Source organism: Lutjanus erythropterus, chromosome 3, assembly GCF_056507025.1.
Source record: "Lutjanus erythropterus isolate fLutEry1 chromosome 3, fLutEry1.hap2, whole genome shotgun sequence".
Lineage (NCBI taxonomy): Eukaryota > Metazoa > Chordata > Actinopteri > Lutjaniformes > Lutjanidae > Lutjanus > Lutjanus erythropterus.
In genome coordinates, this window is record NC_139319.1 from 27659798 (window position 1) to 27677200 (window position 17403).

Sequence of the window (17403 nt, forward strand, 5' to 3'; positions counted from 1 at the left end):
AGTTTCCCCAGCAGCAAGTCTAGAGCTCCATTTCTGTTCTTTCATTAAGCAACTAGAATAATGGATTCAAACTCACTGGAAACATTAATCTGCCCCATTCTAAATGAACAAATAAGATAATTTTCCAGAGAAACAATATCCATGTGACTGAACCAGCTTCTAATCTTATTACATATACTGTATGTACTGTATTATATTAGTGAGTTATCGTGCTTCACTAGTGGCCCCTCACACCTAACTTGATCCAGACTGTCAAATAGGTATGTTACATCTCATGGAGGGATGACATTACAATCACATTATTATCTGTAGCTTCCAGTGTTTCTTTAGTTAAAGATGGATTTTTTGAATTGGGGTTCTGTGATACACATGCAGTCAGTGTATTACCTATAATAATAAAAGTACAAGCTATTTTTGGAATATTTTCACTGCTTTACCTTTCCATCAGACAGCCTTTTCTCCAAAGCCACCCATAATTTTACCTCACACTCCTCATCTACAACTGCCTCGATTGGTTAGTTTGTTTGTGTTATTGTGTGCCTTTGGCGTTTTAAAGGGTGAGTTTGGAATCACTGAAGTCACACAATAACACAACAAACTAAATGATCAAGGCAGCAGTACATGGCCGAATCACCTCAGCTGGATCATTTCAATGTGAAGGAGCAGTGGCTCCTCAAACCATTGAGCGAGGGCTGCAACTAACGATTATTTTAATAGTCAATTAATCGGTTTATTATTTTCTGAATTGGCGGCACGGTGGCGCAGTGGTTAGCAATGCTGCTTTGCTTTGCAGCAATAAGGTCCTGAGTTCAAATCCCCCAGCAGCTGGGTGCTGGGGAGTTTGCAGCTGGGGCAGGGCCTTTCTGTGCAGAGTTTGCATGTTCTCCTCGTGTTCGCGTGGGTTCCCTCTGGCTTCCTCACACAGTCTAAAGACATGCAGCATAATAGGTTAATTGATCATTCTAAAATTGTCCAGGTGTGAATGTGAATGGTTGTCTGTCTCTATGTGTCAGCCCAGCGATGAACCATTACAGAAGATGAATGAATTATTTCATTGATTAATATCTGTTATTGATAGTTTGCCTATAAAATCACAGAAAAGGGTGAAAAAATGTTAATTAGTGTTTCCTTCAGCCCAAGATGACATCATCAAATGTCGTGTTTTGTTCTCAACCCAAAACTATGTAAGCTGTTAAAGAGGAGTAAAAAAATTCTGAAAATATTCAAATTTAAGAAGCTGGAATCAGAGAATTTTGACTTTTTACAGATAAAGTTACTCAAATAGATTAATTGATTATCAAAATAGTTGGTGATAAATTTAATAATCTATTAAAAATCCAATCATCAGTTAATGGTTGCAGCTTCATCATCATCTGCAAAAAACACTGATGTGATTCTGGGGTACCTTTTCCTCGTTCCAGCTGCACCCTGATCGGGGACAAGGAGCAACCTTGGTGGAGTCCAACACCCACTGGAAATGTGTTTGTGTTTGGCTTTGTGTTGAAGACACAGATACAGCTCTCACTTTGGTTATACAAGGACCAGATGGCTTATGGCAGCAGCTCATACTCCCACAGTGTCCACAAGTTCACAAAACACCTTTTCTCTCGCAAGTTCAGAGGCCCATACAAAATAGCACACCCTCAAACTGGAGGTGTGTCAACCTCCATCTACAGTAGGTAATACACTGACTATGTACCTCATACAATCCCACTTCAAAAAATCCAAACTATCCCTTTAAGTTAAAAAAGTCTGTCGGCCCTACAAAGAAAAACTATTATCACTATTATCATTAATGTGTATTATTTTATACTGAAGAAGGAAGACCAGATGTAAATAAATCTAAAATCTTTGACCATGTTGCATATTTTTTGATGATTAATGGTTAAGGTTTATCTAGTGAGTGTGTTTGTTTTACTCTACGAAAATGTCTGGAAGTGTTTCATCAGGTTGTTTGACTCCCCTCATCAGGCCTGTGGCGTACATTATTAGGCTGGTTTTATGTAACATTTGTCCATCTCACAGTAGTAACAGTGCATTCTTTAAACAGAGTATAAACAACAGTAGTGGAACCCACCTTAAAACAACATCCACATATATAAAAAACAGCCAATCTGGCCTTCTGCAACAAAACATGAAAACAAAAAAAAAACGTCAAATTAAAACACTAAAATGGCATCTTTCAGTGCTTTTGTCAAAGAGGTGAACTGTTAAATAGCCTGTGAGGTTTCTCCCTTCAGACTACTGGAAAACAAGACAAAAAATCCAAACTGCCTGTCAGTCAGTCAGCAGCCATCTTTAACTCACACACAGTCTGCCTCCGCCCCCCTCCACGTGTTTGAATAAATATTTTGGGGATCTACTGACTTTCTCTTTCATCTTCCAGTCCGGCGGCAGCGTTCCCTTTTTCCAGTCAAGCGGTGGGACAGGCAGCCTCATCTGAGTCCGGATCCTTTCTGTCCTCCCCGCCGCTGGACGAGCGGCTGCTGAGGTCGGCCACACCGGACTCCAGGTCGCTGCAGGTGGAGAGGTCATCGGGATCGTGGCTCTTGAGATGGGCGTGCTGCCCTAGAGGCAGGGTGAGAGCGGGGTCCTTGATCTGAGCCTTCTGACTGGCTCGTTCGGAGGAGAGTGCGTGACCGTTGTCCTGTGCAGGGCTGGTGATTGGGTCTGTGTACGTGGTGGGCGGGTCCGGCCCGCAGTGTCTCTGCCGCAGGTGGCTAGTCTTCCTCCTCGGAACGTCGATCTTCTCCCACGTGATTGGCTTCCCCGTCAGGGCTGCAATCCTCTGCAGGGAGAGAACAAGACCAACAGTTTGTTTAGTCAGATGACAGGCCTGACATTCATTTAGCCATCAGCAGTGTTAACAAACTCCTCTCTCACTGTGTGTACTGAGCGTGTCAGGAGAACTTCAGACAGGCACCATGGATTAGAGACAAATCTCACCAGGATCATCTGACATTTAATTGTCATGCAAAATCAAATTCTTTAAGTTCAAACTCGACGGAGGATGTTAGGTTTTGGTTTATAATTCTCTAATGACGAGCCACAAATATTTAAACACATTTGATTAGTCAGCTCTGGAAAATTCTGCCAGATTGGCTGTGTTAGAATACATATGTTTAAAGAGTTTAAAGAGACAGTATGTCGACTTGTGACATAAAAAAGTGGCAACGCAACTAACCTATGACTCACTGTACTGCACTACAAAGTCTGACTGCACTAACTGTGCAAAGAGTAAAATTGACAAAATGACTTTCTTTTCATTTTTTTCATCAGCCAGATTTTGTAGTTATTGCAATTCTTCTGAGATCATTCATTTGTTCATTCTGTTATAACTACTATTTTGACAAAAATGTAGTTACTGCCTCTGTACCTCTGTACAACAACAATAATAATGTTTATCACAATTATGTCTGGGACATCATATTGCTCTTTTTTGTTCTTTTTTTTTAAATGAAGTTCAAACTTAATTTGGAGAATTCCAGTGTGAAACTGTAAATTTTTTAACTTCAATAAATCAAAATCCTATAGCATGAGGAAAATGAAGTAGCTGGTTCTCTGTTTGGAGTCTTGACTCACTCATGTGCAGTGTGAATGTTTCAGTTTAATTTTTTTGGGATTAGGGCACAAATGGGACCAGTGACATTTAGAGCTTAAGTTTGAAAAAGGCGAAAAACTACATGATTTCAGATGTTGTATTTACTCTCTCGTTGAAACATCAGAGAGAGACTCTCAGGTTCATTTTGGAGAGATGGATGTTGAGTTGGGGTTGTGGAGGTGTCAGAACAGGGGGGTGTCTTTGTGTGTTGTATGCCTTTACTGGAGCCTGGGTGGTGGTGGTGGGCGGTTCCTCCTGGCGGTACCTCCTGGTGATTGGTCAGCTCCTCCTCCAGCTGCTGGGACTCCTCCCTCACGGCAGACAGGAAGTCGGCAGGTGACTGGCGAGGAGGTGTCGATTTCTCCACGTGGTTATAGAGACCCTTCCACATTCTGGACAGAAAGGCAGAAGAAAGAAGAAAATAAAGCAGGAATATTTTGGTAAAATTTTTGTATTTTACCTCTTTTTTGTAGATTACGTCAGCCTGACAATGAGGAGGGATATAATCTGTTTTGATAATAAGGAACGAAAAAAATGTCTCCACTCCATCTCCACTATCAGAAAAATAAATCCAAGATGTTTTGGGGCATTTACTGCTTACTCAAGTAATATTTGTTTTAATATTGTTTTTGTTTTTTTTAAATAACACGTACAGATTCTAAAAAAAAACAACAAAACTAAATACTTTTTGACACTATTCTTTGATGTGAATTTATATAAATATATTTTTTACCTACTACATTTTTTGCAGGTTACCTAGATGGTACCTAACACGGTGCAAGACTTAGTGGGTGTGTTTACTGCAGTGACTCACTTGAAGCAGTAGGGGGTGGTGTTGGGTCTCAGGACGCCCTGAGCCTGGCTCAGCTCGGCCTTGTACAGAGGGTTGGTATACTCGGCCCTGTCCTTCCACAGCTGAGGCCACACAGAGTGACTCCGCTCATGAAGCCTGCAGTCAAACAACAACAATGTGGTCAACAACTTTATGATGCAGCAAGAATACTAAAAAGAACAGTGTACAGTCTATGGCTTTTAAGCAGTCATCTTAATTTTCAGATGATTTCTGTCATAAATTGAATTCTTCCTAATGTATCCACCATTACAAAACCATGATGAATGGCTCAAAGGTACTAAGCACCTTCTCAAATACAGCACTCAGTCTTGAGAGAGGGAGGAAACAGAGACTGAATATAAAACTGAAAATGAGTCTGGATCTTCAATACATACTCAGGTCAGGACCCTGTTAGCTCCTCTTAATCTTATTGGCCAAAATGAAAAGGAGTTTCACTCCCCACAAAGCTGCTGGCAGACATGTGGCAGAGGTTCATTCAGGACAACTCTGAAGCCAAAATGAATCGATTTTATGGATATAATTGTCCTGCGTCATAAATAAGGTCACACTGTGCTGTTTTCTGTCTGCGCCCTTATTTAACTGCAGTGCAGCTGTAAATTACATAAGTGAGGCCCTTTTGACTCTTCATGGATATAAACTGTGACAATTTTGTCAAACCCAAAAAGAGCAACAGAATTTAGCTGCTGGGATTCACAAGAAGTACAGAGTGGAAATAAAGTTCTGTAAATCTTTGACTCTGGGAAGAGATTTTTAAATAGTTATAATAATATTCATAATAATAAAATAATAAAACATGTTAAATTAAACTTTTATGTACCATTTGGACAGGGAAAAGTGTAATTATTTCTGACTGAGTAGCTACATATGTAGCAAAACAGTGACCATCTTTGATTTGTTTTAAGTATCTTTAGAGTGTACATACTGTACGTGTGCGTGTCTTAGTCCTACCTCATGTCCCTGCGCTCCTTCTGGCAATTGCCCAGGAATGTCCCATAGTGACAAGAGTAGACGTGTGTGTGTATGGCAATGAGGAAGCGCTCGTTGAACTCAAAGGCACATGGGAACTGCTCAGACAGCTGCCATACACACTCCAAGAACTGATCGATGACAGGAGACACCTCTTTGGGATCTCCGTCCAGGTGAGCGTACCTGCAGGGACACAGCTCCATCTTAACTGTCCATCACATGACTGCACACTCTTCAGAAAATAAAGTTTAGACAGTTTCTTTGTGTGACCATTTATTCCATCGTTTATTCCAGACTGTTAACATATTGCTCAGTTTAACTGTTACAGACATTTACTCTAGCTACAACATTATTAATGATTTCTTACAACTCATAAACAGACTCTTACTCATTCGGCAAACATTCAGCATTGATTTGAACTCTTACTTGAAATGGACAAACTAGAATACTTATTCCAGCCTGCAAAAGAAATTTCAAAGTAGGACACCAGGGCTGAAGTGTTGTTGTCAGAAAACTTAGCCTGTTAACTTAATTTCTGATGACAAAGCATGGTGTTTTTATGATGTATTACAGTAAATATCTTATATATTAGACTAGATATTTTTCCTTTAATTACAACACAAGCATTCAATTAGACTACATCTATCTAACATCTATAGATTATTTAATAATGAAAATAATATTTGTAGCCCTGATTTTAATCATATAATGCTTTGATATACCTCAATATGGTCAGTACATGGCCATTATTACTGAAAGAACACTTTGGTGGAAAATACAGAGGTCATCTTTGTCATCTTTCTCTGCTGTCCCTGACTTCAGAATATGTGACACTTACTATGATATTTAAAGGTGAGTTACACTTTGGGAGAGCTCAACATTCGTATTGTGTATGAGGTGTAATTGATAACATCAAGAACTGCTTTTCTGGTGTAACTGTCCTAAGTACTTGTTAAATTGGTATCCTATGAAGAAAAGGAACTCTCAATTATGAAAAAACTTTTGAGGAAACTTTTGTACTGACCCATATTTGTTGGCCTAGTACTTAAAATTATCAGCCTTTCACCGCCTGTCACACATCCACTTATCTATACAGAGACAAACGAACCAAAAGGGATGTCCAACTTCAACTTATTCACTGCCTGAAACTTCTTTTATCATAATATTAAAAATGTGATTTTTAATGCTTTGACCCATTTGAAAAGTAGAACTATAAAATTGCTCACTCGTGTTTTATTTTAACATTACCACATATATCTTCTGCCTGCCATCACAAAATGCAAAACTGCATGCAACTGTAACTGCAAGGTTCAACTGTTTGAAAATAATGGTTGTCCCTGTCTTACAAAAGAAAGTACACAAAATGAGGGATAATATTTCTCTGGAGACATTGTTGACCCAGTTACTGACCTGTGGGAGAACTTGTGTCCAAAGGAAACCCAGTCTCTCTCTATCAGCACCTACAAGAGTGGAGAGGAAGAGGCGGAAATAGGAAGGCGAGGAGGGAGGAGAGTGTAGAGAAGAAGAGGAGGGTCAAATCAGAGATAAGGACTGAAACAATCTCAGAGGAATGAGAGATCGTCAGTACTGCGTTACCATGAGTCCCTTGATGGTTCTGTAGAATGGGTCCAGCAGTATACTGGCTACAGAGCAGGCCTGAGCTGTCCTGTCCCAGCCGTCTGAACAGTGAACCAACACACTGACACCTTCATCAGCTACTGCCTGAAGACAGAGACACAAACAGAGCTTGTTCATTTTCACACTTTTTCTTCTCACAGTTTCTTTTCTAAAGTCACTTATGATATTGGGAGTGATTTTTTTTTCTCTGCACTCCTTCTATCATCATATTGTTCTGGAGGAACATCACCCGCCCCCTCTTATTGTTTGTAAAGTGATCTCCACATTATGGTGTTAAGCCTAAATATATGCAGCTCCTCAAATGTGAGAATTAGCTTCTTTTTTATACAAATACACACTGAACATTGTTGGGTTTTAGACTGTTAGTCTGACAAAACAAGCCACTTGAAGATATCAGCTTGGTCTCAAATTTTGTTAACTAAAAAAATCAATAGATAAATACAATATGTATCAATGAAGTGATAATGACCATTGATTTGGGGACCAGCAAAGGCTCATAGACCTCCCAATGACGGCCTCATTTGTTAATGGAAATTATACTACCATCTTATGAATCCCTACTGAGAAGCATCTCAGGTTTACAAAATAGAGAATTTAACTGATGAATGTAATTCTCCCAAATATTAACATAAAATGTTTCATATCGCTAATGAACCACAAAAGATGTTTAGGCTGAAAATATCTTCTTCTGCTTCTCTGTTGTACTTACACCTGTGTTTTTTGTATATTTACACAGATTATATTATGAAAATCCAATCAGGAGTGTGTGTGTGTCCATCTGAGTGCTTGTGTGTGTGTGTGTGTCTGTGTACACACCCTAGCTATGAAGACACCAGCATCCAATACAGCTTTAATGTGTTTGAGCCAACCAGAGTTCTCCAGACCCCACAGGAAGTCAGTCATGGACGGAGATCTCATCTCACCCACTGCATGAAGAGAGAGACAGGTTTACAACCACACACATACACACACACACACACACACGTATTTCCTGTCTCCATCTCATACTGCGTCTTTACATGTAATTTCCCCAGAAGAATTAATAATGCATGCCTTCTTCATTATATTTTATTTTATTTTTCAAAACACAAACACACACTCTTTGTGTTACCGTCAATGATTTTCTGCTGGCTGCTCCTCATCACGTGAATGTTTTCAATGCCAATGAACTGCAGCTTGATGTTGGTGTAGTGGTCTTCATTCTCATAGCCTTTACCTGCAGCTCGATTCGCCATGGCGTTCAGCTGAACAAACACACAAACACACAGTATGTGTATGAGAATGATAATTTTATAGCTCATTAGGATGGCTCCCTAATACTCAGCCAAACGTTGATATAAAGAAGAATCGTAGTTGACCAAATCTTCATTAGTTGGTCAGTTGTGGAAAAAAATCCCCTTAAACTCCATGCAGGAGCTGATTGATGTTAGGGCCGAGAACAAAGTATCAGGGTGGACGGGTCCAGTCCACACCTCGTCACTGAGTCCTCAGTGGGAAATCGGCCTGATCTGATCAGTTTTGCCAGAGTTACGCTAGAAAAACTGATAACTCACTTGGGAGGTTTTCTGTTTTCAAGGTAATGTTTATATGTCAAAGTTTCTAAATGTTGATCATCTGTAAGACCTATCTGTAGGCTAAGTATCAGTGAAGGTTTCATCTATCATGCTAGCACTGGCAGCCCTGTAGCTCACTGTATATCTGTATCATTCACTGTGCCGATACTTGCATGTGTGAGTGAAGTAAACGTGTGTGCGTGTGTGTGTGTGTGTGTCTGTGTGTGTGTGCGCGCATGTTACCTTAGGCCTGGTGTCCACCACATAGATGTAGTCGCTGCCAGGATTGGACTTCATCACAGCCTGCAGCATCATCTCGTCCTCCTGACAGCGTCCACTGAAGCCTGACAGGGGCTGACTACACCGACACACTGCTGCCTGTATTAAACATCATCATCAACATCATCATCATCATCATCACATGACACATATTAAACAGAATAGATCAAGTTCAAGATTATCTCTCTTTGCATTAGTAAAAAGGTGAAAAATACTCACTTATTTATTTCTACCAAATGAATTTGATGATGAGGGTAATTTTAGTTGTCTACTCAACTCAGCTCTTATTTAAAGGGTAAGTTCACATAATTCTTGCTCTGTGTGTGTGTGTGTGTGTGTGTGTGTGTGTGTGTGTGTGTGTGTGTGTGTGTGTGTGTGTGTGTGTGTGTGTGAGTGCTTGTGCATCACACTGACCAGTGTGTCTTGGTGGAAGTAGGACAGGGCAGGAAATCGTCCTCGACTCCTGAACCTTGAGCTGCCCACAATGATGGCAGGTGTGGCCGACTTTGGAACAAACAGCTCTGATGGATACGTATCACATACCTGGAGAGGACACACAAACATGTTAACATCAGTGACCCTAAGTAAGGTACACATTATTTCACAATGGATTAAACTGTTATTTTGTGTTCCTGTCAATCCCATCACTGATGTCAGCCTTTTGACAAATATTAGCTCACAAGTCAGTCTCTAAATGCTTCACTCCAAACCAATCAAAATGTTCCAAATCTTCCAAAAGTAATAAGGGATATTTGTTTTGTTTCTAAAATAAAAACATATTGTGGTCAAATGACTTTCATAAATGTCTAACTTATCAAATATGATACAAATAAAATATGTAATAAAATACATGCATATTATATATATTTGTTTTTGTTTTGTCAAAAGGTCCAATAAACACTTTAAATTCAAAGAAACTGATTTTCCCTGGCAATGCAGTCCACTAGTCTCATGAATAAAATGATATACAGGAGGTCTGGAGCCAGACTGAGCTAAAAAAAAATATGAGTTGACTCTATGGCCTCGCTTAGAGAGGGCTTCTGTTTGCTCCACATGTTAGAAGAGGCAGCTGCTGATAAGAAGGCTGTGAGGCTGAAGGGAAGCTAGTACTATCTTATCTTTGACCTTGTAAATGTACTAAGAACAAGCCATATTCATTGCACTTAACAAGAGGAATATGTACAGTTACAGACCATAGAGTGTATTAGAGTAATGGCTTCAGTAGAGGTATAACTTCATTTCAACTCCATCCCGTTTTATGCAAGAAGTAGCTTTCATCTCTGATGTTATTACCCAGCACAAAGCTAAAACTTCTCTCTTAAAAAATATTTAAACTGCCTGACTATTCCTCTTAAAAAATACGTTTATGCCTGACTGTTACAGTATCTGTACATGCACATGTACAAGTCACAATTCGACTGACCCTGTATTCATTGTTGGCTGCTGTCGCAACCCACAGGTTGTTAGGAACTCCCATCCTCTTGTAGTCGGCCATGAGGTCGATGAAGTTCCATGACTCCTCTCTGTCCTCTTTGTTCACATTGGGGTTAAAGGACAGACAGTAGAGCTCACTGTACTTCTCTGAGGAGAGGAGAGGAGAGGAGAGGAGAGGAGAGGAGAGGAGAGGAGAGGAGAGGAGAGGAGAGGAGAGGAGAGGAGAGGAATTTCACTATTTTATATGTCCTTAACATACTGTAAAAGCAACACAATAATGCACCTGTTCATGACACACTGCCAGACAAGTGTCACTCTATGACACATTTACCACACACACCTGGTCGTGACAACCTGACCAATGAGGCATGGATGTCTAAACAGTCTCTCTCCTGTGGAATGAGGATCTGGAAGATGCGGAAGTCCTTACAACGCAGGATCAGCTGACTTCCTGCGGGGATAGTGGGCGGCCTCTCCACGCTGCTCACCATGCTGTGTAGCACCTGAGACACACACACAGACACACACATCCATCCTATTATCCACTGCACACTAAACAGTAAAAAGGGGTTAGGGTTTTATCTCTAAGTACACAAGTCTGTACTGTAAAAACCAAAATTAGCATCAACACGTGTCACATTATTGTGTAATCTGTCTTGTGATCTAAAATATTCAGGAAGGAATGTCAACATCAGTTAATGGGGAAGCTCCTAGGCTTCTCTTAAAACACACGCCATGTAGTGGTGAAGAAGAAGAAGAAGAAGAAGAAGTAGACAGTTGCTTTAGCAGTGGTTTCATCTTTACACAAGCTAATCAAGGAACCTAGAAAAGAAGGAAGGGTTGTTACGTCACTGTGAAGAGTATGAATGCACCTCAGTGTTGTACTTGAAAGCAAAAACAGCTAGTGTGGGGCTGAATGGACAGACCACTCGTTTATCTCTCGCCTCTCAGTGTCATAGCTTATCAGTCTGAGTGACGGAGGTACAGATATTTTGGTGTGTTATTGAGCTAATGTTTCATGTGTTTTCAGGGTACATTTAATTTGATTTGTATGTAAATTCATGAATTTGTTTGTATGGAAGCTATATTAATGTTATGCTAGATTTATAACAAACTGGAGCGTTCTTATGGCCCAAAGACACGAAAAGCGACAGCTAACGCACCCCATTTGACATGCATCAATTGATGCACCTATGGTGCACTGCAGGCATCAGATTTGAAATGTCAACACCACAGAACCAACAGTATTTTAGGAAAAGCTCACTATTTATATGTATTTATTTACTGGTTCATCATTATTATTATTATTAATAATTATTTATGTATTACTTTTATAAAATATTGTCCTTACTAAGCAGTGTGAGAACTATTACTGTTAACAGCAATTTACAACAGTAAATATTACAGCAGACAGCAAACTTGAACACCAACATATACAAAGGAGGTGAAGAAGCAGAGACAGCGCCTGAATAATTCATCATACTTTATAATCATGTGCTGTTAACAGAGACTCTAGTCTACAGTGTAGTTCTTCACTGATAAATCAAAGAACTCTGCAGTAACATTATAGGATTCATAATCAAAAAAAGTTTTTGTATCATGTCAACACTTCTATCCATAGTCACATGCTTCCTCTCTTTCTCCCCCTTCTTCTTTCTCTGTGCAAGTCCACTTTATTGTATTTTTTTTTTACCTGGTTTAAGGTAGTACTGCAGCCCCCTCACCACCCACTTCTTGTGTCCAGTTACTGTGGCACTTTGGTCCTTACATGATGCTCCAGAATCAAAACAAGGTTAAATTGGAGGCGTTCAGGCAGTTTGACACACCTCAAAATCATTTTGGCGCACATTGGGCCATTTTAAACAATAAGTATACTACAGATGCTTTGTATTTGGCCCATAATGCATAATGGTGTTAGTAAAAGTGTAATGTTAGTAAGTTAGCTAATCTGTGATAATGTCCTAACTACATAAAACCTAAATTTGTTAGTTAACATTATTTTCTGATGATGAAGAGTTTCTGATTGCCATGAAATGTATGTCTTTGTTGTTTTACAACTAAAAGCCGGGTTTGCAGCCTACCAATGCACAAATAATAATCACAGGAGGTCTGTAAATGTTTCATTTGAATATGTGAAATCCCCACATAATATCCTTTCATTAATATTACACAATATTTACCACTATGTTAAACTCGGCATTTTCAAGTGACAGCTTACTTGCAGCTTGTTTTTAATTTGCTATAATAAGCGATTTAATTTGATTCGCCATGAGCCATGTAAAGTATGCCTAATTATCTTTGATTACTATCTGGAGACCTACAGCAAATAAATATGCACATCTGGAACTCAAATTAGTTGCAGTTTACCTTCATGCCTGTCCAGTCTCATAATATATGTGGTGAAGAGTTTGAAGGCATTTAATAAAAAGTATCAACAGTTACTTTGACCTTTGACGACCAAATTCAGATCAATTCATCTTTGAGTCCAAGTGGACTTTGAAGAAATTCCCTTACAATGTTTGTGAGATATAACATTCACAAGAATGAGACAGACAGCTGAACGGATGGACAACCCAAAAACAGGATGCCTCCAGGCACAGCTATAACTGGTGCAGAGATATATACATTAGTTAGTGTGCTATTCGTATTCGTACGCTTCAACACAAATGGAACCAAGGAGAGCATTAAAATGTTGGGTTTTTTTTTTTTTGGGGGGGGGGGGGGGTTGTTTTGTTTTGTTTCCTTGAAGCTAACTGGAATCTATCCTCTTTGTTCTAGCTAATCCAGTGGACACAGTCAGTGAGTGCCTGTTGGGTGAAATCTGACACCCCTGGATGCCTGTTTTATCTTGTCAGGTCCAGAGGGATGATGGGGCAGCATCCTCTGCCACCTCCTGTGGGAGATTTGAGAGGGGGAAGGGTGGTATCCTTCCTTCTTCAGTATTCACACAATCAATGATAGCGTAATAATAGCCCTTTCAAAAGATTGGTACGATTTTCATTCAAAATATGAACAGGCCAGTTCAAGATTTCACTCTGCTTGATTTAAAACCATGACGCTCAAAAATAGCTAAAGTTCTGGGCGCACTGGTTGCTCAGTTGGTAGAATGTGCTGAAGCCGAGCCCTCTACAGAGGCCATGGGTTTGATTTCCGTCTGTGGCCTTCTGCTGCATGTCATCCCCCGACTCTCCCTCCTCCTTCCCTGCACTAACTTCAGCTGTCCTATCATAATAAAAGCAAATAAGGCTCAAAATAGTAATAATAATAAATAGCCACTTTCCCCAGTGTTTTGTCATCTTGACAGTTCTAATGCATGAAAGGTGGCACTACAACGTAATATATTGTGACTACGAGGCTGTAGACTACTGCTGAGTGTGTCAGAATAACCCAGAGAGTTTTAACACAGAGATCCTACAATACAGCCATAAAAAATACCTGTCATTATGCCAGCTTCTCTTCGCATTTACATCGTTTTCTAATAATAACAACATCCTTTGCTGTCCTTGTTTTTTGGCAGTTGATCTCGTCATCTGCTCAGACAGTAATAAACTCCCAAACTCATTTTCTCCCCATGCAGGCATGATCAGTTGCTGTTTTTCTTTGATTTTATTACTAATTTCTCTTTTAAATCCCCCACCACTGAGGTAACACACATAGTAAGTCGTTAAAACATCACACCCCTGTCCCACCCTACTTTGGCTCTGTTACTACTTCCATTACTACCTAAGGGTGGAACAACATGTGGCATGTTTTACACAAAACGGTAAGGCGGAATAACAGTTCAACATTCCTGCCTTGAACAGAATGTGATATAGGGGCTTTTAATTAACGTGTCTTTAATGGCTTTATATTTCATGTGCTTCTGGATTTACTGAATGTACTTTCACTGATTTTTTTTTAAGAGTGATGATCCCAATGTTGAAGAACATTGTCTAGCTGAGTAATAAATAAAAACATCTCCTAAATTTGAATACGAACATTTTTAGCAATGATGTTGGCTGCAGCGACACTTCCTTCTTTACCCAGCCTTTCTTCAACAGCCAAAGGATGAAAAGACTGATAGACTGAAACAAGTATTTTTGACGTGTTGCTTGGAGAAACCACCTTGATATTTCTGTAACTAATATGCTATGTGATGAAGTGAATCTGAGTATCACTATCCTGCAGGTACTGTCAAAAAACGCATCTCCGCAGATCATATTTCTGCCACAACATGTCTTCCATATTGCCATTCACTGAGAAATCTGTCTGCATATCTGCAGGATGTTGCATTCAATGCAGCTTAGCAGACAGAAGTATATCTACACTAAACCAGTTTTGTCCATTCACTACAGGTGGAGCTGCAGTCTCTGCTTTACACATTAACAAATATAGTGTAAAAATGTTTTTCTTTCCTTCTATATAGAAAAGTCAGCACTGTCTAAAAATATTCAGATATTCTGTTTGTTGTTGGATGTATTGATGGAGGAGTATTTGAAAGAAGGTTATTCAGTTGCATAGGAACAGCCAATCGAGAGTAAGACTGGGGAATGAGTCAGCAGATTAACAAAAGAAAGCCAAGATTCATCTGAGATCTCAAGTAAGTAGTGTTGTGACAATGGATGAAGAGAAATGCAATGTCCATATTATAAATACTATTAATGAACTGTAACAACCATGACTGTGATGGATGAAGTATTTAAGGCAGTGCTCGTGGCTCACAGCTGCAGCAGTCTGCTTCAACCTTACCCAAGTCTCCTTGCGTGTCTCAGGATTGTTCTCTACAAAAATGGTGTGCGTGGCAGAAAGGTAGAGAGTCCCAACGCTGGCCTTTCTCTGACCCGACGACCGGTCCAGGAGCCGCACATTTTCCACCTACCAGAGGCACACAGGCAAATTATCAGACACGGAAAAAACACACAAATCAAACATGACGAACACTTAAGAAGATTAAATATGGCATGTCTCTTCACTCATCAACACACACACATAAACACAACACAGACTGTAATAACTGCTCACAGAATCCTCTGGCATGACTCAACAGATTATAATGTTCACTGAGCTCAAACTGAAGTGTGTCTGAAAATCAAGGTCATTCATTTGAAAGTGTTTGTATGGAACAACAAACAATACATCTGTCAACAAGAGCCCGACCGATCTCACAGCCGGCTGATATGGCCATGATAAAAGCTGATCACAGATATACTGGTATTGTTTTCTGATATGCACCGATAGGGTGATTTAGATTTAGCACAATGGGGAACATTTATGAAGACAAGGGGAGCACCTTGGTAGCTGTAAATGCTCAATGGCTATACATCTTGTTTTACAATCTGCCTCTAATGAACTGGCAGTATAACAGTAAAATAACAGTGCTGGTGTTTTTTATGTTTTGTTTATGTTTATTTATTTTGTCAGTATTCATTTCTATATTTGGTTAACAATTATTAAACATGTCAAAGAATATCTAACTTAAATGTTCTTTAATAAAGTAATCTGTTAGAAAAGCAGGATTCGAAGTACCTTGAAAGTCATATTGGTGTAAAATCGGTGCACAATCCATAAAGAAAAGTTTTTTTTTTTCATTCCAGCTAAAACTGTCACTATATTTGCCATCATATCAGTACTCTGAATTTTTCCCCACTAAAATCAGTATCATATTTGTTACAAAAATCACTTATCGGTTGGGCCCTACTGTTAGTAAGAGCTATTTCTGATGATATGTTATTGTTATACCTGTATCATTATAAATTCTATATACCCATTCATTTATTTTATATACACATCAGACCACAATGATGTGGTACTTAGGAGGATGGGGTCCATATGAAGCCTGAGTGCCAGTGCCAGGTTAGCAGACAGGAGGAAAATGGTGGGTACCAACACAAAGCTACGTCATGGTTAGGCAGAACTGTATGGGCAGAACAGCTTGACTGGATAACACATTAACAAATCATTAAAAATAAAAATAATAATTGAACCTCTGTGATAGCAGGAGCACTTCAGCATAATGGCAGCCAAATGCGCCAGGTGTGTTTAGAGACAGAGATTGGCGCGTCCGTTATCGGACACATGATGTTAGTTTCACTGATGTATGTTTCCTGTGGATGCGGTGGGTTAGGCATTAAGTATTTGTTAAACAGATTAACTGGCCTATATTGCCAGGACACAATTACACGATATGTTTTAGTGCATAAAATGCTGCTACCATGAGGTCTTCCCGCAGGCTGTCCCTTGATAACAGACGTCAGTTTTGGGATGCCTTCTCACATATATTGATCAACACTAAACCGTGTAACGGAGGCAGAGGGAGATGAGATGGAGAGATGGTTAGAGACGGAAGGAGCCAGTGTGTGTCATGGAAGAACAGGCTAAACGGCGTGCAGCAGAGGAGAAACAAAGGCGGATAACATAAAGAGCCAAGTCACTTGAGTGTTGTTACCTTGGGCGTGCGGATGTGCTCCATCACTGACAACCAAAATGGTGGAGATGGAGAAAGAGGAGCCCGACGTGTTTTGTGGTGTTTCACCGTCAGCGGTTATATTCCCTGTTTCACGTCCGCAAACGAGGTGCACTGTCTGTGGTTGCTGTTCCAGACCTGCCCTGGAATATTTCCCATGATTCCCGCGCCTCTGTAACCCGGGTTTGTTCGGTTAAACTGAAGGGGAAGGACGCTGTACTCCCACTGACCGTTGGTAACGGTACCCGATCTCTCTCTGTCCCTGTCTCCGATACGGATAGTGACGCTGATAACAGCTGCGTTACTGCGTACTACACGAGCGTCACGTTAACGACACTAACACACAGCATCCGGTTCTTTCTTTCAAAATAAAACCTACCGAAGTAAGGCGAAATGTAAGCATTTCTACGTTGCGCAAGCGTGCACGCTACTTAGGGACTTTATAGTCGAAAAAACACAAACTATGCATTTACGAATACTTAATATGCTGTGCTCTGTTGCACACCATATTAAGTATTGTGCTCTGTTGCATAAACAATCTTAAGTCTGTCCCTTAGCAACATATTTTCCTTATCGCTAGCGCACGTGCATTACAGTTACCATGGGTACGCTTAACTCACACCATTCTTTAATGTAA

The 17403-nt window shown here is 39.9% G+C and overlaps 1 protein-coding gene across 3 annotated transcripts; it reads right to left on the bottom strand.

Moving 5' to 3' along the window:
* Positions 1–1635: 1635 nt before the first annotated feature.
* Positions 1636–17053, bottom strand: mtmr7b (myotubularin related protein 7b). 3 transcript variants are annotated; one of them, XM_084715668.1, is made up of 14 exons: positions 16749–17052; positions 15053–15178; positions 10665–10827; positions 10314–10471; positions 9305–9433; positions 8855–8989; positions 8170–8302; positions 7875–7984; positions 7017–7142; positions 6831–6880; positions 5403–5603; positions 4416–4550; positions 3867–3993; positions 1636–2788 (listed from the first exon to the last, which is right to left on the bottom strand). In XM_084715668.1, the coding sequence occupies exons 1-14, from the start codon at positions 16770–16772 to the stop codon at positions 2414–2416; spliced, it is 1992 nt and encodes a 663-aa protein (XP_084571794.1). In that variant the 5' UTR covers positions 16773–17052; the 3' UTR covers positions 1636–2413. The 3 variants fall into 3 exon arrangements, with proteins under 3 accessions (XP_084571794.1, XP_084571795.1, XP_084571796.1); XM_084715669.1 differs by having other exon boundaries at positions 2588–2788; positions 3818–3993; positions 16749–17053; XM_084715670.1 differs by having other exon boundaries at positions 2588–2788; positions 3824–3993.
* Between the last annotated feature and the right edge of the window lie 350 nt (positions 17054–17403).

Excerpts from the sequence above, each read along its gene's own strand:
- mtmr7b (XM_084715668.1), bottom strand. The coding sequence starts at position 16,772 with ATGGAGCACATCCGCACGCCCAAG. Across the intron at positions 7,985-8,169 it reads CCAGCAGAAAATCATTGACG|TGGGTGAGATGAGATCTCCG; the intron begins GTAACACAAAGA and ends CTCTTCATGCAG. Across the intron at positions 4,551-5,402 it reads AAGGAGCGCAGGGACATGAG|GCTTCATGAGCGGAGTCACT; the intron begins GTAGGACTAAGA and ends GTTTGACTGCAG.